Source organism: Gobio gobio (genome assembly GCF_949357685.1).
Source record: "Gobio gobio genome assembly, chromosome: 8".
Lineage (NCBI taxonomy): Eukaryota > Metazoa > Chordata > Actinopteri > Cypriniformes > Gobionidae > Gobio > Gobio gobio.
Genome location: NC_137114.1, coordinates 30,181,185 through 30,206,331, shown reverse-complemented (window position 1 = coordinate 30,206,331; position 25,147 = coordinate 30,181,185). Strand labels below are relative to the sequence as shown.

The window sequence follows — 25,147 nt, the reverse complement described above, 5'->3', positions numbered from 1 at the left end:
GACATTTGGAATTAGGGTGAAAAAATGATCGATGCGCCGCACACAGCTCTCGACGATAGTCGAGTCAGATGTGTGCAATGCAGTTGCAGCCATTCATCTTCTTCACCCTTTAATTTGATGTGACAATTTTATTTGGACAATGTATAATCATTGGCTTGAGTGTATATGAAGAAAAACACAGAGCTTTTTTTATTTGATGCAAACTCAAAAAGTTACTTTACTATATAAAGGGGGCGATTATTAATGAAAGCAATGCATCATTTTGCTGCATCCCTCACCCCCCCAAAACAATTTAATCACATGTGCTGCTGTCCTTCCTCTGGCCTAGGTTTCAGCTTTGTTGTGGGATCTTCACATGCGTTTTAATTAGATCTTTTCCCTGCACTGCTCTACTGTGATCTCTGAGGACGTATGTGTTTCAAAGCCTCATCATTAACATGATAAATCTTAATATTCCCCATAGATTCCTCTTGACTGGGCTAGGCACATTAATGTGGGACACAACCGGAGCTCCACATTTCATCGGAAACATATGATTGATTTTAGATGTTGTACTAAATGTTAATTAGTTTTTCCTTTTAGTGAACAATGTGCTTAATATCACATGGACGTATTAAGAGAATCATCAAGTGTTCCAAAACAGAACACTCCCACACAGAAAATAAAAGAAGATGGAAAATATCTGCTAAAATACAACTGAACATAAGATTTCACTATAAACAGCTCAGGAGACAAATTAATTAAAGTAAATCAAATGTAATCAAAGAGTAAACTGAAAAGGAGTAAACAAATAATGGTATCCGAGTGCATCCATCCACTTTTTTAACTACTTTCCTGTTCATTTTCTACATTCTCAAAACTCCTGATAGAAATAGTATCTGCAACATTAAAAAAAGATATGATATGAGGTCCAGGGAAAGTGTTGAATGATGTAGGTTATGGAAACTTTCACATGTATTTCTGCTTTAGTTTTGTCCTGTACACCATAGAACCGAGAACGAAGCACAACCGTCACAAACCTTAAAACCTGGCAGCTTGTAAATACCATAGACAGCTGCGCTCACACCTGGGGAACTCATATTTTCCAGCATCTCTCTAAGGAAAAGGGAAATCATGCCGAATCAGGCACCTTCCTCAACGATATCCCAATGAGCTGGAACGTTGGAAATGGAGGGGAACAATTTCTGTTTCTCTTTTAGCGTTTGATGCCGGCCTCCCAAATGGCTGCCACGGTGTGTGTGGACCGTGGCTGTGTGCCCGAGCCATGTCCGAAGAAAAGCTGCTGTGAGATAATAAATGTGACGTTGAGAGATATGTCTGCATTCTGCACTATCCTTTCATGAGCGTTGTAACACAGCCCGTTGTACGCTGCCTGGCGTACACCGACCATATGGTCAGCTTGTCACGGCAAGTCCCCCGATACATTAAAATGAAGTCCATGCTCCTTCTTGCCGTTTAAAGCACGCCGTCGCATTTGTTTGAAAACAAATGTGGGCCGCCTTCCCCCTGATGGCGCCTCGTCTGTGGCCGGGACTGTAATGTGGCCGGGCTTTGATGGTGGACATCACAGATTGAATTATGCCCTTGAGGAAAAGCTATTAGCTCACGTCAAGAGTCCTCATATGTTAAATTAAAAGTGGAAATGACATGCAAGGAGTCTTTTCAGTGAATTAGTTAGAGAGAGAGAGAGGGGAAAAAACACTCTAGAAGCAGCAGGGGAAATGCCAATAGGGGGAAGACGAAATTGGCTTCTGTTTAGTAACGTCTGTCTTCCCTTCTCCTCCATCTCACTAAATATGTTTAAGTTTCATAATTTATTGATTTTCGGATACATTTTTGTGTAAGCCGCTCCCCGTGCCAATATTTATTTAGAATAATCCGCTCGCTCAAATGGCCCGCTGAATCACTGCAGCTTGAGTCATACTAGCCACTTTAAGTGAGACCCAGAGGAAAAAAGTGATTTCATATACAGACAAACCAACTCCAGCGGTCGTTTCAAGGAAATTCAGATGCAATGCAAGTGTGAAGTGCTCTCAAATAAGAACATGTTGACTAAATCATCTTCTGACCAAAGCCTCTTCAAAGAGCTCTTACCATAGTTGGCCAGCTTTAGTGCACCGCTAGCAGATGAGCGCTCAAAGTTATGCCCGGCTTTTAGCTCAGACTGGTTCTTTGCAGTGTTTTTGGTCTCATCATCATTACTGGCATGACATTATATACCTTTTAAAGAATATTTCCAGATTTATTATGCAAAGCACTCAGAAACGGATACGGTTTCCTCTCAGATTTGTGGCGGACGGCGTCAGCCTGTGATCTCAGAGGAATAAATGTTTAGTCACACCGAAGTCGGTTTGGTTTTGTTATGAAAAACATCTGTGCGCCCATCCTTTACAGTTTTCCTTTCAAGAAAATGCATCCGCTCCCCCAAACCTGAAAATGCCAGATCTTCACCTGCACCCTAGACTGGAAAACTGCTAAGCTCGTTCACTTTCCTCGCTGCCTTGAACTCAGCGGTGGGGCAGGAAGGATTTAAATGCTTTTTTGAGCTAGACTCAAGGTTTTCCTCTATGGTCAGTGATGGTCAGGGCAAAGGAAGTGGCGTTTCTAAAGATTTGAAGTTATCAAAATGTCGGCTGTCTTCTCTCCTATTTATCCCCCTTGGGATTCCTGGTTTTATTAGATGGGGGGGGGGGGGAGGAAACGCGCAATTCACTGTACTCCGCTCTTCAAATCGTGTTTGTTTAGTGCTGTGTCCCCTGTTCTACACTGACAGATAGCAAGATGCTCACGCCGGCTTCGGCAAAGGATATACACTAACAAACCTCTCGTATCTCCCCATCAGCAGCACGCACTGCTCAGCTTTTTAGTTATTCGGTTCACCTCCGTCCAACACCAATAAACATGTGCCAATATCTCTCCCTGCTTTTCTTTACTTTGTCTTTTTTGTCTCTAGTCCTTCCCGACCAGCAATCCTCGCCTGGTGTCGGCTAAACAAAGATGTCAACATCACTCCTCGTCCTGAGAGTAATTTACGACTTGATGACAGTTTTAAGGGAAGTGACAGAGTGAGAGTGCAGCTCAGCAACAGGTCACTCAACACCTATTAGTGTAATGCAAGGCTGGAGGAGTCCCGGTTCAAACACTGGACAATTCATCCACATTAACTCCCAGTCCAGACTCCACAGTCTACAACAATTTCATTACAATCGGCAGTTTTGTTTTGCAGTTATCTGATCTTTTAGTGCATAATGACTAGGGCTGTCATTCGATTACAGATTGGAATTGAATTAATTGCATAATATGCTGATGAATTAATCACATATATCAAGGGTTTTCAAACTGAAAGGTTGTCTCTGGGGCCTGCAAAACATTTCTGGGATTAAAAATGTACTTTTAAATGAAAAGTTTCTCTTCCGGATCTAATATTTTAGATAATGTTTTCCAAATAATATTTTTGATATATTTGATTTGGCTTTAGTACAATAGAAATTAAAAAAATATATGCTACTATTTTAGGTTGGTTTTAATGTTTTTGAAAAAAAGTTTTGAAAAAAACTCACCAAGGCTGCATTAATTTAATAAAAAAAAGTAAAAACAGTAATAATGTGAACTATTATTACAAATTAAAATATCATTACAATTTAGTTTTCTTTTTGAGTACATTTTAAAATGTAGTTTATTCCTGTGATGGCAAAGCTGAATTTTCAGCATCATTACTCCAGTCTTCAGTGATATGTGATCCTTCAGAAATCATGCTAATACGCTGATTTGGTGGTCAAAAAACATTTTTCTTCTTATTCTTCTTCTTCTTCTTCTTCTTATTATTATTATTAAAATATTTAAAACCGTTGTACTGCTTAATATTTTTGTGAAAATTCTGATATTTTTTTTCCAAGATTCTTTGATGAATAGAAGAAGAAAAAAACAGCATTTATTCAACATTGTATTTTTTGGTACTTTTTTTCAATAAAATTTTAAATAAAATAAAAACTCTTACTGACCCTACATTTTTGAACGGTGCTGTAAAACAATATTAAAGCTGATTATTTCATTTCATTTTTTTTCTTCTTTTTTTAATTTAACAAATTTTCTCACTTAATAAAAATTGATATTTTTACATGAAAATATATAGCTGGCTTTAAATTTTGTGTTAATCACAGGGCTCAAAGTATTTGAAAGTCTTTGGTGTTCAAAAATTTGAGAGAAGTGAGAAGTCCCCAAGTGAAGATACTGTAATTTAGACATTATAGTATTTTGGCAGAAGAAAAATATTGAATAACTGTTACAAAGGTTTGCATTAGAAACCCATATATTGTTTTATGTGTTTCACTGTTTTTTTCATCGTTTTGCGCGTTGAGTACTGCGTTTTTAGAATGCTTTATCAAGTACTTTATCCAATCACAATTTCATGCGCTAACCCTAATTGTTAACCCTAATATTTTATTTAGCTGGCTCCCATTCCCGTCCATTTGTGTGTATGTGTGCATGGCTGATGATATGTGGAGTGTTGTTCTGTGTGAAACAGCCAGTCAGTGTTTTTGGAGTTTATCCTATGTATGAGATATAGAGGGCAGGTTTTACAGTGTGGGTTAGTGCAGGCGGCTGACAATGATACCACATGACTACTGTTCTAGGATGAATTCCATATGCAAGCCCTTATCTTTCAGCTCATGGCCCTTTTTTTCTCCTTGGCTTCTTTAAAATATTACTGACATAAATAATAATTCAATAGGCCCTAATAATTTTTCTCAAATGCCAAGACTGGAATGAGGCCTTCCAAAGCATCTTAAAAGCCTCCATTTGAAGCAGCTTTATAAGAAAATGACTGCCATTATGTGGTATCTGTACTGACTAGAATCCTGGAGTGTGTATGTGTGTGTTGACTTTTAACAACATAATTTTACACACAAAAAGAAATCTAAAAGAACCTCAGATAGCAGTTTAGTGATGCCATGTTTTTTCTGGTTTTGATAACTGTGGTGAAATTGTACTTGTACCAATTAAAACTAGTGGTTATTTCTCTCAATACAATACAAAAGTGAAATTTAAAACAAAATTCACATTTATTTATTAAATAGTTTGATGTGATTTTATTGTAATCTGTGTGTCTTTTGGATTGTGGATAATTTTTTTGTACTTGCATGAAGAATGCATTTGTGCTGTGTTATGTTGTTGGTTACAAGCCCAGTGTTTTACTTGTGGATGTGCAATTTTCATTCGAAACTCTTGAGTGATATCATTCATATGCAGGAAAATGCCTCTTTTCTCGTCAGTGATGTGGCTTTATTTTTTCTCTACTAATCTGGATGCCATTCCCCAAAAGCAGACTTTCACCCTCTATATTCTTATTGTCACATGTGTCTTTTTTTGTAGCAAAGCCAAGCCGCCTCCCCAAATCTCACCCAGTAAGTCCAGCGGTGGGGAGTTCTGCGTGGCTGCAGTCTTTGCCTCGTCCCGCTCTTGGTTCATCACCAACCCCAACATTAAGAGAGAGAAAGGTTTGTCAGTGCATGAGCGTTTTATTTTGGCCTTTTTTTAATTGGTTAGATGTATAATTTTATTATATTTCATTGTATTTTTAGTTGATATATTTTTATATTTTATTATATATTATAAGCTCTGGTATCCCCCTTTTGTTTATTTCTTTGATTCTTTAAGTGGTATCAGATGAAACTTCAAAATATGTTCCAGAATAAATTCTGAGGTTGTGTCAGAAACCACTATCTTAATCTTTAAAAACTTGGATTTGACTTTTCTTCCCTGTTAGATCAGTCTCGCCAGGCTGTTGTTGAATCGCTGTACATCCTGAGTTGCTACGGAAACCTGGTGGAACATGTGCTGGAGCCTCGACCAATCAGCACGGCGCAAAAGATAGGCGACGACACGCCTCTGGAGCTGAACACCTGCCCGAGAGCCTGTTGGAATCTAGCCAGGTCTTGCCCCGAGGCTCTCAGCACCACACCTATTTACCTGCTTTTACACTTCACCTTCAGTCCAACAGAAGCACCTGACACGACCCACTGCAGTCATATCATTTACATAAAACAGCTTATATGGCGCCTTAATGAGGGCAAGCAAATGATTAACGTCACGGCTTGTCACCGACCCAGACGCTGAGCTCAGTGGTAATGCAATAATGCTTGTGACCGAGCGAAGAAAATGGAAGCAGGCAGGGGTTACTCTCAGAATGGCTTTCTGATCTGATTGTACATGTTCAATGATTATATGTACTGAGCTGTATAGCCCGTGCGGCCCACATGAGATTTGAGAAATGGAAGTTCCGCCGGGCTGTGGAGAGTTTGAGTCCATTATAGCTCAGCTGGAGACTGTTATATACATCTGGCCCTTTGATATGCGCTTCCTAAATTGATTTCTGTGTTTGTTTTGAGTAGGACACCGCAGTGGAATGAGCTACAACCACCTTTCAACAGCAACCACCCCTTGGTGCTGGCCTCAGACTTTGTGCAGTACTATCAATACCTCCTGGCTGGATGTAAGTATATGTTTGTGCGTCTGTCTCACTGGAGACAATTGTTTTTAGCCCTTATTGGTCCACCACAACACAAGAAACATGCACAGTAAACTCAATATCTTCTCTCCCGTTTTTGAAAGATTGCAGAAGATAAGCCCGTTCCATCTGACGTAGCAGTCGGTGAAGCGCTTTTCTGTCTCCGGTGGTGTTGTGAATCAGGCCTTTGTCGCTCGGTAGTACATCCGTGCCCTGAAACTCATCATACAGCCAAATTAACCCGAAGTTCAGATTAAACCAATTAGTGTGGTTTTAAACCCATGTAATTTAATAACAAGTGCATAGATAGCGTGAGCAGTTTGGGTTGACATATGAAAGGCAAGAGAACGCAACTCGAGGGCAGAAGGCTCACGGATGACCACACATCTAATATATGTTGAATAAGTGAGCATTGTTGCGTTAGCTGGATAATCATAAACATTAATGAGTAATTAGCTGTCTGGGTCCTTCAGGCCAAGCTTCACATTTCTTCTCTGCAACTAAAGCCCAAGTGCTCAAGGCCTAACGGGTAGAATATTCTCTAGAAGTCGGTCTAATCGCCATGCATGTGTCAGAGTGATGAAATAGCCGGGGCGTGAGCAGTCGTGGCAGCGGCTCGGTGTGGATGCGGTTCACCAGGGGCAAAGGAAGGCATAATGAGCTTGCTCAGTGCATTAACGTTAATGTCTAATTAAAATAAGCCAGAGATCTTTGCCCCGTGCACTTCTGTTACAGCTGAACCTCCCGACCTGATACACAGGAGAGAATTTGTGCATATGCATGTGGCGATGTTTGCCCGTCGCCCTCGGCCCTCAGTGTGCTGGGCAGCCCACGATGTGCCACCTTTGATTGTTTGCTGCATTGTGTCGCGCCGCGAGCAGCAACCGCTGACGTATCCAATGTAGTTTAGGGTTTTCCAGTACACGTGTGGATGTGTGTGTATATTATAATATCATTAAATAATGTTCAAATACATTTTTGGTAACACTTTTTTTTTAGGGTTAATTTCTCGCTATTAACTACAGTAGTTGCTTATTATAGCATGCATATTACTAGGATATTGGCTGTTTATTATTTATAAAGCACATATTAATGTCTTATTCTGCATGACCATATTCTACATCCCTTAATCCTACCCAATACCTAAACTTAAACGCTACAAAAACTACCTTACTAACTATTAGTAAGCAGTAAATTAGGAGTTTATTGAGGCAAAAGTCGTAGTTAATAGTCAATGTGTTCCCCCTATTAAAGTATTACCAACTTTTTTGTCATTCATTTTACTTTAACATAGCATCTAGTTTTACTCAATGAAATTGGAATTTTAGTTAAAAAGTGCAAAATTATCCAGATATTCAAATATTTGATATATTAATTAAGACAAATATTGGATTTTTTTGTGTGAGATTGTTAATTTGTTGAACGGCATGAATGGCAATGACTGACGAATGCAATGTACGTGATTTAGTATTTTCCAGTGTTCATTTTTCATTTTTACTTGCAATAATATATTATTTTTCTGTCATATTTTTGATTCAATTTAAATAATTATCATAATGATGCACTTTTTTTCTCCTCTTTGTTAACATTGACAAAAAAAAAAACCTTTAATAAAAATTCCCATGAATAATTTTGTTGACAAGATTCTCACTGGGGTCTTCTCAGTTATGCAGTTGTACAGAGGAAGTGATGCGCCTCCTTTAGGGATCAGGCACAAAGAAGCTTTAGCTGGCCGTTAATGTTATCAGCCTGTTGTTTTCTTTGTAATTACTTCGTAAAAGGCTACTCTGAAGAGGAGTGAATACAAAGAAAGATGGCGGAAGAGAGCTGGAGATAGCAGAGGTGCATTGGTAGTGGACAGTTCCCAGGCTCAGTCGTCTCAGAAAGGGGCGGGGTGCGTGCCTTTACCCTCAAACTGTGAGGACTCGCAGCGAGCAGGGCTTTGTGATTGACAGCTCTGGTCTTGCTTCTAGATTGGATGACCCGGCTGATTAAAAATGCAGCATGTGGACGGTAGGGTCAGAGGAGCTGGAGCCTGCACGACTGGTGATAAAAGCAACCGTGGCGCCACTTCTTGGTCACTATCTCCACCTGTCCATCTGCCCAGCCTTTGGCAGCTCTCGGGAAGGGGAGCATTACCCAGCCACTGCTGATGATACCCAGATGATGGGTAGATAACAAGGACACGCTGGCCCAGCGAAGCTCCTTCGGTCCAACTGACAGCGCTCAGGGAATCCTCAGCTTGCGACATTAGCTGTCGTTGAGCAGAGAGAGTGGCGGCTGTGTGTCTGAGAGCTCTCTAATGAATGAGTCCTGATTTCTTAAGGAAAGGTGTGAGGTTTTTGTTCATGACCTTTTACAACATTTAGCTCATTTATTTCGCATAATCTTCCGTTGTATTTTTGGAACACAGCGAGCAAAATATACCCAACACCTATACGAAATAATTAAGTAAATCAAGTGAAAAAACTACAGTTATAGCAGAAACATTTAATGCAAGACAAACCGGGAGAAAATATTATAAGACAAACATGACGAATTCTTGCACCCTTTTTGATTTAAACTTTTTTTATGTACATACAAAGTTGCCACATATAGGATTCATTTTTACTGGGCACCAAGCAATAAATCATGCATTAAAGCAAATAACAATGCAATAAATAAATTAATAAAATAGATAATACAAATTTTGTACATATGTAAATATTTAGATTTTAACATTTTTTTAATTCACATATTAGTTAATTTATATAAATATGGAAATAAATAAATACATATATTTTTAAACATACAGATGAATAAACATGGATTAATTTATTAAATTATTACATATTTAGATGTTCACATATAATCTTATTCACATACTATATACATTTGGTTTAAAATACATTTATTTGCTTTTGTAAAAAAAAATATTAAGAATGAATTGATAAAAAAAAAAAAAATGTATTACTGTAGTTATTTTCTAGTGTGGAGAAAACTAGTGTGGCAACAACATTAACAAAAGCTTGTCTGGTTTCTGTTTCCAGGTGTCAATGCTTACACCGTTATGCACCTGAACAAACATTATTTAACTGAAAGGTCGTTTGTACATGGTTTGTGTGTTGGTGGCCAAAGCAAATTTGTAACCAGGCTGCGACTGTGATACTGCGGGTTTATGCGGTCAGGGCCTGTTTCCTGTCCTTATTCTGTTGCTCACACTCTAACTCACAACAGATAAACTGCTCTTAACAGTCCAGGAGTCCTCGACCTCTTAAGCCCGGCCATTATGAACCCACTGTAACCTGATCTACAGAGCCAGCTACTGTTCTTACGCTTCAATTATTTATTAGTCAACACTTATTGTCCCCCTGGGCTTTGGGAGGGGAGAAGTAGGAAGGCCAGAGCTTGATTGTGTTTAAGAGGTAACATGGTCTGGCTCTGTTCTGACCCATCAGAGGTCGGTAAGTCACTCTACGATTTATGTCCGCATAATGCAGCGTGCTGGGATAGCGGAGGCCGCGCTCTGGCAGCGGCTAGTGTTACTGTGATTGAGTGGGGCCGATAGCGAGCAGCTTTCCCCTTCGAGTGGAGGTGTCAGTGTATCTGTTACTCACACAGTAGTGACTGCGCCATGAACCTGGCAGGAACACCTCATCAAGTGTGTCTGAACACCTGGTGTGTGAGCACTTATGTCTTCGAGAAAGATAGAGAGAAGAAGAGGGAATAAGAGCGACGGGCTCCTTGTGTCCTCCAGATGAGGGCTTGACATCTTTATTATTCACTGCTGTATTATGTACATTGGTAACAAAGGCATGTGTTTGCCTGGAGGTGGGAAGGGAAGCCACTGATTGTGCACATTAGTCTGAATACTTGGCGCCTGCTTAGCGAAGCCTCCAAGTGCTCCATCTGTCTCTGCCCGTGCTGTCTTTGCTGCTGACAGCTCCACACTCTTTTATCTGTCCCACTCTCTCTCACATACCAAAACACAGAGTGAACATTTTTACTGGCTTTCCGCAGCACAGAAATGTTAATTGCTTAGCTTTTATGCAAAGTGATTTACAGTGCACTTTGTACAGAAACAGTTATCATGGAACAACCTGAAGATCTTTATCTTTTTTTTTTTTCTTCAAGGTGATAATAATAATAATATAGTATAATATCATTATTTAGCAAATGACTTATACAGTACAAGTGCACTTCTTAGCGACTCATATAAGCGACTCATATAATGTAATATAATATAAAAATATAATATATTAAATAATATAAACAAAAATAATATATATTGGTACTTTTATGCAAGTGACTTGCTGTGCACATCTTACAGAAACAGTCATAATTGTTTTATTTATTTATATTGGGAAGGTGATCTCATAATTAATATATATAATATAATATAAAAACAAATATAATAATTATTTTAGCAAATTACTTCTGGTGCACTTCTTATAGAAACTGTCATCATGGAACAACATGAAAATTGTATTATTTAATCGTTAAATTTTCATTTTTTTATTCTTATAATGTAATACGGTATATAATATAATAGAACAATATAATATATTGGCAGTTTTGGCACTTGTATGCAAGTGACTTGCTGTGCACATCTTACAGAAACAGTGATAATGGTTTTATTTATTTATTTGGAAGGTGATCTCATAATATAATATAATATAAATTTAGTACATAACTAATCTTTACTATTTTCTCTGTCTGTGCAGTGGTACCTCCTGGCAGCCCTGGCCCCATCACTCGGCACGAGTCTTATGACAGCCTGGCCTCCGATCACAGTGGCCAGGAGGATGAAGAATGGCTCTCACAGGTCAGTCAGAACCTCCCGCCTCCTCCCATAGCCTTCATCTCTGCATTAGCTTAACTTTAACCGTAATAAACAGCACTTAAGCTACACACATTTCAGTGAAACACTTACACTGATAATGCATCACTGAGTTGCTGCCAGTATAAGTCATAAATAATTTCTTGCCCCATTACCAGGTATATACATTCACCTAAAGGATTATTAGGAACACCATACTAATACTGTGTTTGACCCCCTTTCGCCTTCAGAACTGCCTTAATTCTACGTGGCATTGATTCAACAAGGTGCTGAAAGCATTCTTTAGAAATGTTGGCCCATATTGATAGGATAGCATCTTGCAGTTGATGGAGATTTGTGGGATGCACATCCAGGGCAGCTCCCATTCCACCACATCCCAAAGATGCTCTATTGGGTTGAGATCTGTTTGGAGTTCAGAAGATTGTCTTGATCAGGACCACACCCCTAAATGCCTTGAAGCAACTGCCATGTGATTGGTTGATTAGATAATTGCATTAATGAGAAATTGAACAGGTGTTCCTAATAATCCTTTAGGTGAGTGTACACCTTACATGGATCTGGTAAAATGCATATCCTTTATTTCTATCTTTTGTCGTCCAGACTAAAGCATAGCACTGTTATGCATGACTGATTTATTAAACACACTTTTATTAATTTATTTAAAGTGGTGTTTTAGTATTATTGTATTTATTAGCTTTATATTTTAGTTTTTTAGTTTTAGTTTAATTTTTATTAATTTTGCTATGTGATGTCATTTTTATTTTTTATTTCAGTTTTATAGATTTTTAGTACTTCAATTTATTTGATTTAACTTTAATACATTTCTTTTTTTAACAGAGTATGTCTTATTATCAGCATAACAATTTTAATGAAATTAATATAATGTTCATTATTTCCTAGTATTGTAACAACAGCACTCAAGCTGAAGTTTTTAATCTATTTTACATCATTAAATGCTTCATTTTAAATTGTTCAAAATCTTTTAAATTAGGTTCTTAATCCCAGATTTACAATGTGGTCTCAGACTTTTAAACCCCACTGCACGTTTAAAGATCTAATATTCTTGATTACCCAGATGCAACATGTCCAGCATGTGTGTGGCAGTTTTTGTGTGGCCTGAACGGCCCCAGCCAAAGCTCTTAAACCTTAAGGTTGTTAATGTACCAGCATTAGCGACAGCATATATCCCCCATCACATCCCGCCTGCCTAATGACACCATTAACACGTGCAGCAACAGCTATTGGCTAAACACAGTCTAAACCCTGTTGATGGCTCTATTTATCTGCTTTATATGTGATTGCAATTAGTTTGCTTGTCTGTTATGTGTTATGGCAACATAGCATAAAAAGCACAGTCCTCTTTGAGCGCTATGGCAGCGGGCTGTGTGTAATAAGTGCTGTCAGTGTGAGGCGGCTGCAATATGGCGGGCTCAAGGCGAAGTGCAGAGAGAGTGCAGAGGGGAGCAACATCTGGCCATAGCCTCCATGAAAGCAGAAAAAAGCTAGCGCCGCATCTGTTTCTCTCTGGGATGTGCAACACTGTTGGTGTTAACTACAGAGAAAAAAAAAACACATACCGCTAGCCTCATTTACACAGATGTGACAGGAAGAGGACGGAAGAGTTGACCCCACGCCATGCTCTTTCAGGAAAGATGGAGAAATGAAGTGGAGAGAGAGATGTTGGCCGGATGGACGCTCTTTTCCTCCGCTCTTCCCTTGCTCTTGCTTCATGATGTTAGTGTCATGCCATGTTAATGCAGTCCACTGGGGAGGAAGAGTGGCGTCTGTCTAACACACATGTAACTCCCCACCCCCCTCTCCCTTCCCCAGATTTGACACTGCTGGTCGAAAACAGACACTTACCCACACAGCCCTTTGTGTGTGCGTTTGTGTGTATTGGAGCTGTTGGTGTCACACAATCCCCAGTTTAATGCCATATATATGGCATTATATAATATGTGTTAGTGACTTAAGTTTTATAAATGCTATCATAAGTATTAAGTTATTAACATTTCAGTAATTATAAAGTTTCTCATTAACTTTCCTTTGTGATTTCAAAGACAACAAAGCGGTACACAGAAATAAGTTTATTTTTACAATTTAAGTTTAGCATATTTTAATAGATAATATTATACACTCACCTAAAGGATTATTAGGAACACCTGTTCAATTTCTCATTAATGCAATTATCTAATCAACCAATCACATGGCAGTTGCTTCAATGCATTTAGGGGTTTGGTCCAGGTCAAGACAATCTCCTGAACTCCAAACTGAATGTCAGAATGGGAAAGAAAGGTGATTTAAGCAATTTTGAGCGTGGCATGGTTGTTGGTGCCAGATGGGCCGGTCTGAGTATTTCACAATCTGCTCCGTTACTGGGATTTTCATGCACAACCATTTCTAGGGTTTACAAAGAATGGTGTGAAAAGGGAAAAACATCCAGTATGCGGCAGTCCTGTGGGCGAAAATGCCTTGTTGATGCTAGAGGTCAGAGGAGAATGGGCCGACTGATTCAAGCTGATAGAAGAGCAACTTTGACTGAAATAACCACTCGTTACAACCGAGGTATGCAGCAAAGCATTTGTGAAGCCACAACACGCACAACCTTGAGGCGGATGGGCTACAACAGCAGAAAACCCCACCGAGTACCATTCATCTCCACTACAAATAGGAAAAAGAGGCTACAATTTGCACAAGCTCACCAAAATTGGACAGTTGAAGACTGGGAAAATGTTGCCTGGTCTGATGAGTCTCGATTTCTGTTGAGACATTCAGATGGTAGAGTCAGAATTTGGCGTAAACAGAATGAGAACATGGATCCATCATGCCTTGTTACCACTGTGCAGGCTGGTGGTGGTGGTGTAATGGTGTGGGGGATGTTTTCTTGGCACACTTTAGGCCCCTTAGTGCCAATTGGCATCGTTTAAATGCCACGGCCTACCTGAGCATTGTTTCTGACCATGTCCATCCCTTTATGACCACCATGTACCCATCCTCTGATGGCTACTTCCAGCAGGATAATGCACCATGTCACAAAGATCGAATCATTTTAAATTGGTTTCTTGAACATGACAATGAGTTCACTGAAGTAAAATGGCCCCCACAGTCTCCAGATCTCAACCCAATAGAGCATCTTTAGGATGTGGTGGAACAGGAGCTTCGTGCCCTGGATGTGCATCCCACAAATCTCCATCAACTGCAAGATGCTATCCTATCAATATTGGCCAACATTTCTAAAGAATGCTTTCAGCACCTTGTTGAATCAATGCCACGTAGAATTAAGGCAGTTCTGAAGGCCAAACAGTATTAGTATGGTGTTCCTTATAATCCTTTAGGTGAGTGTATATTTTAAGAAATGTTTTTAAATACATTATATACCTCTACATATACAATTTCAGTATTGTATGAAAATTCTTATTTATTCTTATATATTTACCAGTATATAAATATTTGTTCTAAGAAGAAAAAAGCAGAGAAGTCCTGTGAGATTCATCCAAATATTGTGCACTGAAGTTAAATATGCTGCAAATAAAATGCTCCTCTATATGTGTTATACTTTTCAGGTGGAGATTGTTACCCACACTGGCCCTCACCGAAGACTCTGGATGGGCCCTCAGTTTCAGTTCAAGACCATCCATCCATCAGGTCAGACCACGGTTATCTCCTCCAGCTCCTCTGTTCTTCAGTCACAGGGGCCCAGCGACACCCAGCAGCCTCTTCTTGATTTCGACACAGACGACCTGGACCTGCACAGCCTCAGGTGCCGATGCTTAAACTCACATTCACACACAATACTGCTCACATTACCAGCTGTCATCATCAACACCAAATTCACAGTGTGACAGCATAGACTCATGTTACTAACCACAGCAATTCACTAAATACACATATTGACCAGCTCTAGTCTAGCACTTGCACAATACCATTACTCTATCAGAGCATCTGTCTGTATGTCTATCTATCTATCTATCTATCTATCTATCTATCTATCTATCTATCTATCTATCTATCTATCTATCTATCTATCTATCTATCTATCTATCTATCTATCTATCTATCTATCTATCTATCTATCTATCTATCTATCTATCTGTCTGTCTGTCTGTCTGTCTGTCTGTCTGTCTGTCTGTCTGTCTGTCTGTCTGTCTGTCTGTCTGTCTGTCTGTCTGTCTGTCTGTCTGTCTGTCTGTCTGTCTGTCTGTCTGTCTGTCTGTCTGTCTGTCTGTCTGTCTGTCTGTCTGTCTGTCTGTCTGTCTGTCTATCTGTCTGTTTGTCTGATACTGTCCGTTTGTCTGTCTTTCTGTCTATTTTTTCTCTCTATCTATCTATTCATTTGGGGGCTTTTTTTAGAGCAAAATTTGAAATATGATTCAAGTTAACAGGTTAAGCATCAATTAGTGTAATTCTCAATTTTTTTATTCCTGTGTTGCAGGATCCAGCCGGTGCGTTCAGAGCCTGTTAGCATGCCTGGCTCTTCTCGCTTGGTGGCCGACCGTAGAGGCCAGTCCACAGTCATAGATACCGGCTCAGGTAAGACCACTGGCTGCTTTTATGTTTCTTCTTTTACAGAGGTTCTGAAGCTCTTGGATTACAAACAGCGGTTCCCAGTGTAATTAATTCTCAAGAATAGTCTCTTACTTGACATGTATGCACTTTTATTTCATGTATGTTACATGGAAAGAGTTGCAACCTGCCAAAAAAACTATCAGCAGTCTACATTTGGTAAATATGGTTATTGTGACCTTTGAGTTAGATTTAAATGGATTTTGATTTCTCTTTTTTCATTCCTCCTGTTGTCATGTTAAGATAATCCAATCAACAGATATCTAGACAGGCTTGTGCTTTTAAAATATTTCTTTCCATTCTGAGCTTCTGTATACAGTATGTAGATCTACAGTCTAAACAAAACAAGAGAGAAAATCAATTTCAGAGAATCAAAGTACAATGCACTGTTTGCTCTTTTTTCAGTTGCAGAGTGATATTTTGCTGTGTATGCTCACACGTATCTTTCATGTTTCATTGAAATCAAAGCAAAGCTCCAAAATGTGGTTTGTCAGTAGAAGGTAGGCCGTGTTGACTGTTGTGATGTTTAGTGCCCGGCCTGTAGACACACATTAGCTGCATCGCACTGTCAGGCGTTCTCATCTTTAAGATTGCACTGACTCTCTGCGGTGTCTTCAAACGTACCTGCTGTTCCTTTGCATCTAGTGACTTCCTGTCAAGAAAACTGTCTCGTCATCATCTCACGTCGCTCCTCCTCTAAACCCTCACCTCCAAAAGAAAGAAAGTAACCATCTTTATCACACAGCTCTCCTCCCTCTCATTCTCTCTTCTCCGGCCCGTCTGGTGGAGAGCTGCCGGAGTCTTCTTTATGGGCTGATGCTTATCAGTCTGTGTGTGATTGCTCAGCTCTCAGGGCTTCAAGCAGTGTGGCGCCTGCTCTTATCAGCGCTCATCGCTTTGTCTTTGTGCCTTCAAAAGACAGCACGGCCCTGTTTGTCCCGCGGAGTGCAGACACACCTCCTCTGCCGCAATGTCTCTCTCTAGTCCAGGGTGTCCTGGAGGATCTAATGCTGTCCTGCAGGACAGTGTCTCCATCTTGTTTACTGTTTAGGCCCCGTTTAAACTTTTTCCCAGTTTCTTGCTGCACTCTGTTATGTGTAACTTGATTACTCAAAAGTCAGCGTAAAATTTAGCGTTTATGTTTATGCCTAAAGGGTGTTTTTTTGTTCTTGTGTTGACAAATATGTAGAATAACATAAAATAAAATGCATTCATTAAAATGTTTATTTTATTTTTCATTTATAATAAAATAGTGTATATTTCATACATTTTATGTTGTTATAAATAAAATATTTCTAGAACTTCGTGTTGACAAATAGTATTATTATTTTTAACAATAAAATAGTCTATATTTTAGAAATTGTATTTTATAAAATAAATTATATAAATTAAAATATTTGACAAATAATAAAAACAAGTTCACTTAATTATACTTTGTTTTAACCAGATTCTTAAGGTCTTAATAATACACTTCTTAATACACTACCAGTGTTAGGGAAAGTTACTTTAAAAAGTAATGCATTAGAATATTGCGTTACTCCCTTAAAAAGTAACTAAGTAACTAAAAGTAAAACTTACTTTTTAAGAAAAGTAATGCGTTACGTTACTTTTGCGTTACTTTTTCTCACCTGGGCTGGGCTTGTTTTTGTAAAAAAGTTATATTTTTGTGCAACGGTAAAGACCTCTTCATACCAAAATTGAAATAATAAGCCCCAGGCTGAGGTAAAAATGCAAATTCACACATGAACAGTAGAGGGCGCAGCTCTGCTGTGCTGCCATTCTGGATAATGGTAGAATAGGATGCAGGAGAAAAAAGTTTTAACAATAAAAACAAAAAATCTAGTAATTTTCATCATCAAAGGTCAGCAGCAAGACATTGGTAAATTAAATATAAAGGTAGATTAAATGCATAAAATAGGTTTTTTTATTGAACATTTAGTTATTGGAGATTTGCATAGTATTCTGATTTTGCATTTGACTGATTTTATTCATTTTACTTTTTTGAAAAAGTAACTCAGATATTTTGTTGTAAATTTGAAAAGTAATGCGTTACTTTACTAGTTACTTGGAAAAATAAATATTATTACGTAACTCAAGTTACTTGTATTGCATTACCCCCAACACTGCTCACTACAAAGTTTTTTTTTTGTTCTTCGTTTATCGGTAAAATGAAATACAAGTTTGAAATACGTGAGCAGCGATATACTTTTATCGAACATCCAACGCCGTCCACACTGCTGAGAGCGACGGTTAGATGAGTATGTAAATATGTGCTGCACGCTTTCCTCTCAATAACAAAATAAACACACAGCAAAATTGAGAAAACGCAAGCATTTTAATAAAGCATAAGAAAAACATCTGATCATAGCAACGTGGATATGTTTGCACGAGCTCTGCACTCCAGTAAAGTCATGTCATGTTTATTTATACAGCACTTTATACTATAGATTGCTTAAAATCAAGCAGCTTTACTGTATTAAACATGAAAAACAGTGTCAGTGTTAATTTTCCTCTATAAAGCAGCTCTCCAGTGTGTTCATGTTTTCACTCGCAGATGTCTGACCTTGACTGACTGAACGGGACAAATTAACCAGCAAAGATTTTTCGAATTCCGAACAAACTTCGTTTTGCACTGATTTTGTTCGAAATGACGTCACAGCAGTTCGTCATTCGATTTCGCTTGAAATATATTGGGGCCTTTAGGCGGCATCACATGTATCCTTTGTGGAGAAGTCAATCCCATAATGCATTGTGACAAGCTTGGTTAAAATCAGCATACAGATAAAAAAGCATGTAAAGCAGTACATGACCATATGTAGGCGGCTCACAAACCTGTGGAAAGTAGGTCTTTCAGAAAGATCACATGAAGATATCATAGCTTCATAGCTGCTATACATTAATGCTGCTGTGCTGTGTGTTTATGTGGTGTCTTTTGTGTTATATACCACCCCTAAGGGAGCCGGATTTCTGCCGGATGTGTGTGCTGACACTAAACCCATCATAAGCAGCGCCCGTCTGCTTGACACAGCGTATCAGGAGAAAGAAAGAATCACACAGCCACTGTCTCAGCTTCCCAAAATCAATCGGACATGCAGCCGGCATTATCGATACTCCTATCTGGTCCCGGGAGCGTCACTCCGGCCCAGCTAGACTACACAGCGCATTGTGCGAGGGAAGACAGGAGGCGGTTTATCTAGTTGAACCATAAAGCGAGCAGGAACACAAATCTCTTTTGATTGTATTTTGTTATGACTCAGTAGCAGAAACACCCCGTCATTTGTTTGGCGAGAGCACTTTTCCTTCCTGGCCCAGTTGTTATGTGTGTGGCGTGGCTGGGTGGCAGGGGCCTGTCGGAGATCGGGAGATGAGCGGGCGACAGTGCACGAAAGATGCTGGCGTGTTGTGAGTTTGCTATCGCGTCCTAGAAGAAGCCTGACTGATATCTGCAAGTGTGTCTTGCATTGTGTCAAGGGCGTGTTTTTGTTTGTTTTCATCTGTTTGAGTGTATATTGTTTTTATGTTGGGGTATGGATTTAAAGTGCCAAATGTGAGTACAAGTTAGTCATTACTTGATCAGTAACGAACTGCAGTGTAACTAAATGGTTTTAACTGAAAACAAGTCATACAAAACATCTACTAATGAAAACAGCTGTCAAGAGTTCATCACGGTTTTTACCTCCGTGTAAAATGTACCAGTATGCGTATATATCAGATGCCTAAAAAGGTCCTTATTTTGTCCAGAACACTAAAATAAAATAAAATATATATATTTTTAACTAAATAATACAAACAATATGATTTGACACTGAAATAAAATATTTTATTTTTCTCCAGATGACAGAAATTAATAGAATAGAAAATGACAATAATTTAATTGTTTATGAAAATGAAATCATTAAACATACAAACAAAAAGAAAACACAATATGGTAAATTTGACAAAGTAAAAGGTGAAGGTTTTACTTAATCCACAACTCCATTTGGCGACAAATAGATCAAATATTTCTCAAATGATGTCATCTAAACAAATGTAGCAGTACTGTAACATAAATACATTTTTGTGCTGTCTAGGTGTGATTGACAAAATGGCCTGCAGTTTTAGCCACAAATATGGAAGGAACTCACTTTTTTTCAATGGAATTATTATTATTTCATTGCATTCAGTTTTATTGTTGGTACCAAATGTTTATTTTTCTACATACATTTCTAATCTACATTTGTCGCCTACGTTAGTGCAGTCATGGCAGTGGTCAGCGCTGCTGGCCGTTATCACATTGTGACTGTAGAACTGCTCTCACCGATACTTATCATCATCAGAGTGTGTGCCCTGTGTTTTATCTACCGCCCTTACACAGCCCTCAACTCAGGTGCAGGGTGTGTGTGTGTGTGTGTGTGTGGCAAGACAAAGCCATCTCTGTGTTTTAGTGTAGTATAGTGTGCTCCTCTGTGCTGGTCATGCCTTTAGGCCAGTGGGACAGGCCTGATCGCTCCCCTGGTTTCCTCTCCCAGCATGGCTGAGCGCTCAGAGACTGGGCACCTGGACTCTACCTGCGTCCAGCAGTAATGGATCCTCACCCGTGGTCTGTAATTACCTGGATGGGCATAAAGGTGGCTTGTTGTCAGAGATACTGCTCACATTCAAGCCAGAAGGATCCTGACGCGGCTCAAGGAGGAGCTCGTGCCACATGATCTCCCCGAACAATGAGAGGTGTTTTTGAGCCGCCTATAGATTGGGGAGCCATTCCCGTGACCTAGCGCTCTCCCTGCCGCCCTAGCCTGTCTCTTTCAATAGCGACTCGCCACCTGCCCCAGGCCCCCTCTCCACCACACTCACTGACTCCATTCTTCTGCCCCTGACCTGGAAGTCCCCGCCACAAAACAGAAGCTGCCGCGGACGCCTGGCCAGATTGGCTGATCTGACTGTGAAAGATGCCATTCTTATCATCAACCTACTGTCTGAGAACCAGAGGCCCAACAGCATTATCTCACACTGCCATCTCTTCCCTCCCAATTTTTCTCCTTCTTTCCCTTTTCTGTTTTTTCTTTTTTTATGTGTAAATTAGATTGTTGTTTCAACTACTTTATTAGCTAGACTGTATTATATATGGTATTTATATTATTTTTTATGCATATACATAAATAAAAAAATATTATTTTATAAGATAACATTTTTATAACAATAAAATTATGAGCAATTTGTCTTTATTATTAATAAAATAAAATGTGTTTTAAAAAAAATATATTATTTATAATTTATTAATAAAAACATTACATATAATATAAAATAATATTCTGATATCACAGAAAATATAAGATATAATATCAGACTTTTGGCCTTCTTTCTTGAATAAATATGAAATTACGTCAAATAATACAAATAAGAACAATGAAATCATAACAAAAATGTAAAAATACTGTGGTATATTATAACATTTTCAGTTCATTATTTGCAATGTGTGTTGCATTATTTGTTAAAAATAAAAGTTTTGGAGTGTGATGTTATATCCATCTACTAAAATGGCCATCTACTTGACTTTCTTACTAACCACTTTATATTGAGTCAAGAAGGAAGCAGAAAGTCTCTCTCTCTCTCTCTCTCTCTCTCTCTCTCTCTCTCTCTCTCTCTCTCTCTCTCTCTCTCTCTCTTTAACTCTTTTTCCTTGAGGTGAAGGTAAATCATTCAGCACTTTTTGGTGTCTGTGAAGCATTCTTGTCTTGCCGAAGTCCTTTTTTGGCTGTGAGGAGAGAACAGAATGATTTGAGCACACAAACCAGTGAAGATGTACTCTCTGACTACTCTCTGAAAATACATCTTTTTAATATTTTTTTTATATTTATATATTTTCATATATAACGTTTTTATGTGTCTGTGTGTAATAGGGTTGGCTCTTTAACTTGAGCTGGTTAGCAGCCACCCAGAACAGAACATCCCAGCAACCACATAGCAACATTGTGAAGAACACTCAGAACACTTCTATATGTGTGAACTGAAGGCAGCGTTGTGTGTGTGTGTGTGTGTGTGTGTGTGTGTGTGTGTGTGTGTGTGTGTGTGTGTGTGTGTGTGTGTGTGTGTGTGTGTGTGTGTGTGTGTGTGTGTGTGTGTGTGTGTGTGTGTGTGTGTGTGTGTGTGTGTGTGTGTGTGTGTGTGTGTGTGTGTGTGTGTGTGTGTGTGTGTGTGTGTGTGTGTGTGTGTGTGTGTGTGTGAGAGAGAGAGAGAGAGAGAGAGAGAGAGAAGAGAAAGAGAGAGTTTGTGTATGTAGTGCCAGCGGCGGGAGCAGCTGCTCTTTAAAGCGACTGAATGGACAGCAATGTGTCAGGCATCTGCTGTGTACTCGCTCAAAGCTTTTACCTCAACAGTGCTGCAAGCCACTCCAACACACGACCACTCGTACTGTCAACATATGAATCCCCTCCTCATCATCTATACAATCATAAACAATTGAATTGCTAAGTTGTGATGTAGGATCAGTTTTTTTGGATGCTTTCCAGCTACTTTGCATTTGCTTGAACACTCCGTCCATGGCTTTTGGGTTGTCGTATGTGGGCTTGTGTGAGTGTTTTAGGCATAATCGAACACATCTGGTCGAGTGGGGTTAAATGTTGCGATGAGGTGACAGGAAGGACATGTGCAGACGTTGACACTCCATGTGCCATTAAGATCCTTGCAGCCATTATGGCAAACAGCAGTGGGCGAGTTGTAGACCTTTCTCACCTTGACCTCAGGATCTCAGTCTTACATTATTTGACTGCCTGTTCTCAGCAGAATGTAGGCACTGTTCACAATGGTCAACTAGTTGACCATTAGTTTATCTAGATTTTTTCTTATTGTTTTTTTTTTTTTCTTCTGGAAAATTGTGTATTTAAATTAGGGATGCACAGAGTATCTGTACCATATTAGTTATCAGCAAGAGTTTATTTAATATTATTATTTATCAGTATTAGTCAATATTGGATATTGGCAGATTTGGGATTTTTAATTGGTAATACTCATTTCCCCTATTTTTCACATTTAGATTACAATTGCTGTCATACAATGCTCATTTAAAGTTCTAAAACACTCATTTAATATTTAATAACACAGAAATGTAATCTTTAGCAAACCATAAAAACATTTATTTGGGTTTTGAGTGTTTTATTTTTAATCTGACAAAATATATAATTTTATTTATTTATAAATATGTAGATTTTAATGTTGTGATGCCTAAAGTCATTTGTATTAATACAAATCTATTTTGGTTTTTATTGTTTTTTTATTTATAATATTTTTTTAATTTATATATTTTTTTGGTAATTTATTGAGACAATTTATTTAATTATTCATTTATTTTTATTATAGTTCATTACTCAGTTATTGGCCATGACATGACAATCATAATCAACCTATTGGTATCCCCTAGAATTTGTATATAGGTACATTCTTATTAGGGCTGCACGATATTGGAAAAAACCTGACATTGCAATATTTATTTGTTTTTTCTGCGATTTATATATTGCGATATAAAAACAATTTCACCAGATGACTTGAATAGATCTATTTGGAAAGAATGAATCATTCTAGAACGATTTGGGTGATTTTTAAGCATAGATAAATACAAAATAACAAAAATACAGGTCTTACCGTATTCAGGTGCACAAATTGAATAATCGAATGTAAAATAACACTGCATAGTATTCACTGTACATATGAAATATAATTCATCTTTGCTAAAGCTACAAACAGTTTTCTTGTTTGATTGAAGTTAATGGCAGACAGCAGATGAATATTAGGCTGTTGTCATTTTAAGGCTTAATGCACAGATCCAATATAATGATACGCATCTGTTTAAGATAATACTCGCAGAGACAGGCATTTTGACATATTTTTGCACGTATGTATCCTTTCAAGCACAAAAAGATGAGAAAACCGGTTGAAGTTTGAACATTTCTTGACATTTTATTTTGACAGACAGGACTTAAAGGTGAACTATGTAAGATTTTTGCAGTAAAATATCCAAAAACCACTAGGCCAGTGTTATATATTTTGTTCAGTTGAGTACTTAGAATATCCCAAATGTTTCCAACTATTTGTAAATCGTGAGAAATTGCTATTTTAACCAAGGAACCGGGACGTGTGAGCTATGCGTTTGAGGGAGTCGCCTGTGGATTGTGTCATATCTGCGTTCCCCTCGGTTTCCGGTTTTATTTAGCAGAAACGCTGTACTCTCACTGCAGTGTGAACTAGTATCATAGCTGCTGCCGAGCGAAGGTCATAACTTCCTTTTCAACACACTCAGATGTATCTAATACGATAAACAGAGTTGTGTTACCTCATACTCATGACTGGAAGAGAGGAAGTGGCGCCGGCAACAGTGTCATAATAAAAGTCCTGCCGGCGACTATGCCATAATAACAGTCCCGCTCTTCAATCGCTCCTGCGGCCTTGCTCAGCTCCAAAACATTCTGTCCTGCTCTGCTTCATACTACAGTAATGTTAATGATTGCATCCATGAACATGATTTCTGCCCGAGTCCTATCCTGACTCTTTTCCACCGGCTGTGAGGTGAAGACCACATGTCCCAAGATTCTGCGCTCAAACGTGGCGTCATCACACTACGCCTTTGTTTTGAACAGGTGACCTCTAGTGTAGAGGGCTGCATTGGGATTGAGTCCCGCCGGGTCCCGCGGGACCCAACGTAAATCTTGCGGGAGCGGGCGGTTTGAATTTTGCTGCGGGCGGGAATGGGCGGCTAAAAAAAACACAGCGGGAATCGGCGGGATAGGGAGGTTGCCTAACGACATGATGGAGAAGATGTCAATAGATGATGTAGAAAAGAACCTCAAACGAGGTATTTACAGCACAAAAGCTAAGCAAGGAAAGTCTGACATTTGGAGAAGTTTCTCAATTGTTTTGGTAGGCAAAGTCATGCGGTATAACGTTATATGTATCCACATATTGCGCAGCTGGCAAATACATAGCTACTTGATCATACCTCACCAAAAACGCTCAGCACTCCCTGCAGGTCAAGTTGACTGTTTGGTGTTTTTGACAAACAATACATAGAAGTTTAGTGAGTGGAAATGGATTGTTTCTAAATGTCCGTTTGCTATTTTGTGTTCACATTACGTTCTGTTGAAGCATGTTTTCTCAGGTTTCCTTTCAGTCGGTCACGTTCGACGGAATTGGGATCTGTTTTTTGTTTCTCAATCTGGTTTTCTGTTTTGCAAAGCAGTCTATTTTTATGTGCAAAGTTTTTGATAAAAACGAAATTATATTTGAAT

At 38.8% G+C, this 25,147-nt stretch overlaps 1 protein-coding gene across 7 annotated transcripts in view; it reads left to right on the top strand.

Moving 5' to 3' along the window:
• Positions 1 to 25,147, top strand: part of bcas3 (BCAS3 microtubule associated cell migration factor) — a 260,966-nt gene that overhangs the window by 80,534 nt on the left and 155,285 nt on the right. For all 7 annotated transcript variants that reach the window (XM_079824037.1, XM_079824039.1, XM_079824042.1 and 4 more), the window contains 6 exons: positions 5,374 to 5,498; positions 5,768 to 5,933; positions 6,393 to 6,493; positions 11,212 to 11,312; positions 14,891 to 15,087; positions 15,760 to 15,857. In XM_079824037.1, coding sequence (XP_079680163.1) covers positions 5,374 to 5,498; positions 5,768 to 5,933; positions 6,393 to 6,493; positions 11,212 to 11,312; positions 14,891 to 15,087; positions 15,760 to 15,857 — 788 coding nt within the window. The remainder of the gene's footprint in view (positions 1 to 5,373; positions 5,499 to 5,767; positions 5,934 to 6,392; positions 6,494 to 11,211; positions 11,313 to 14,890; positions 15,088 to 15,759; positions 15,858 to 25,147) is intronic.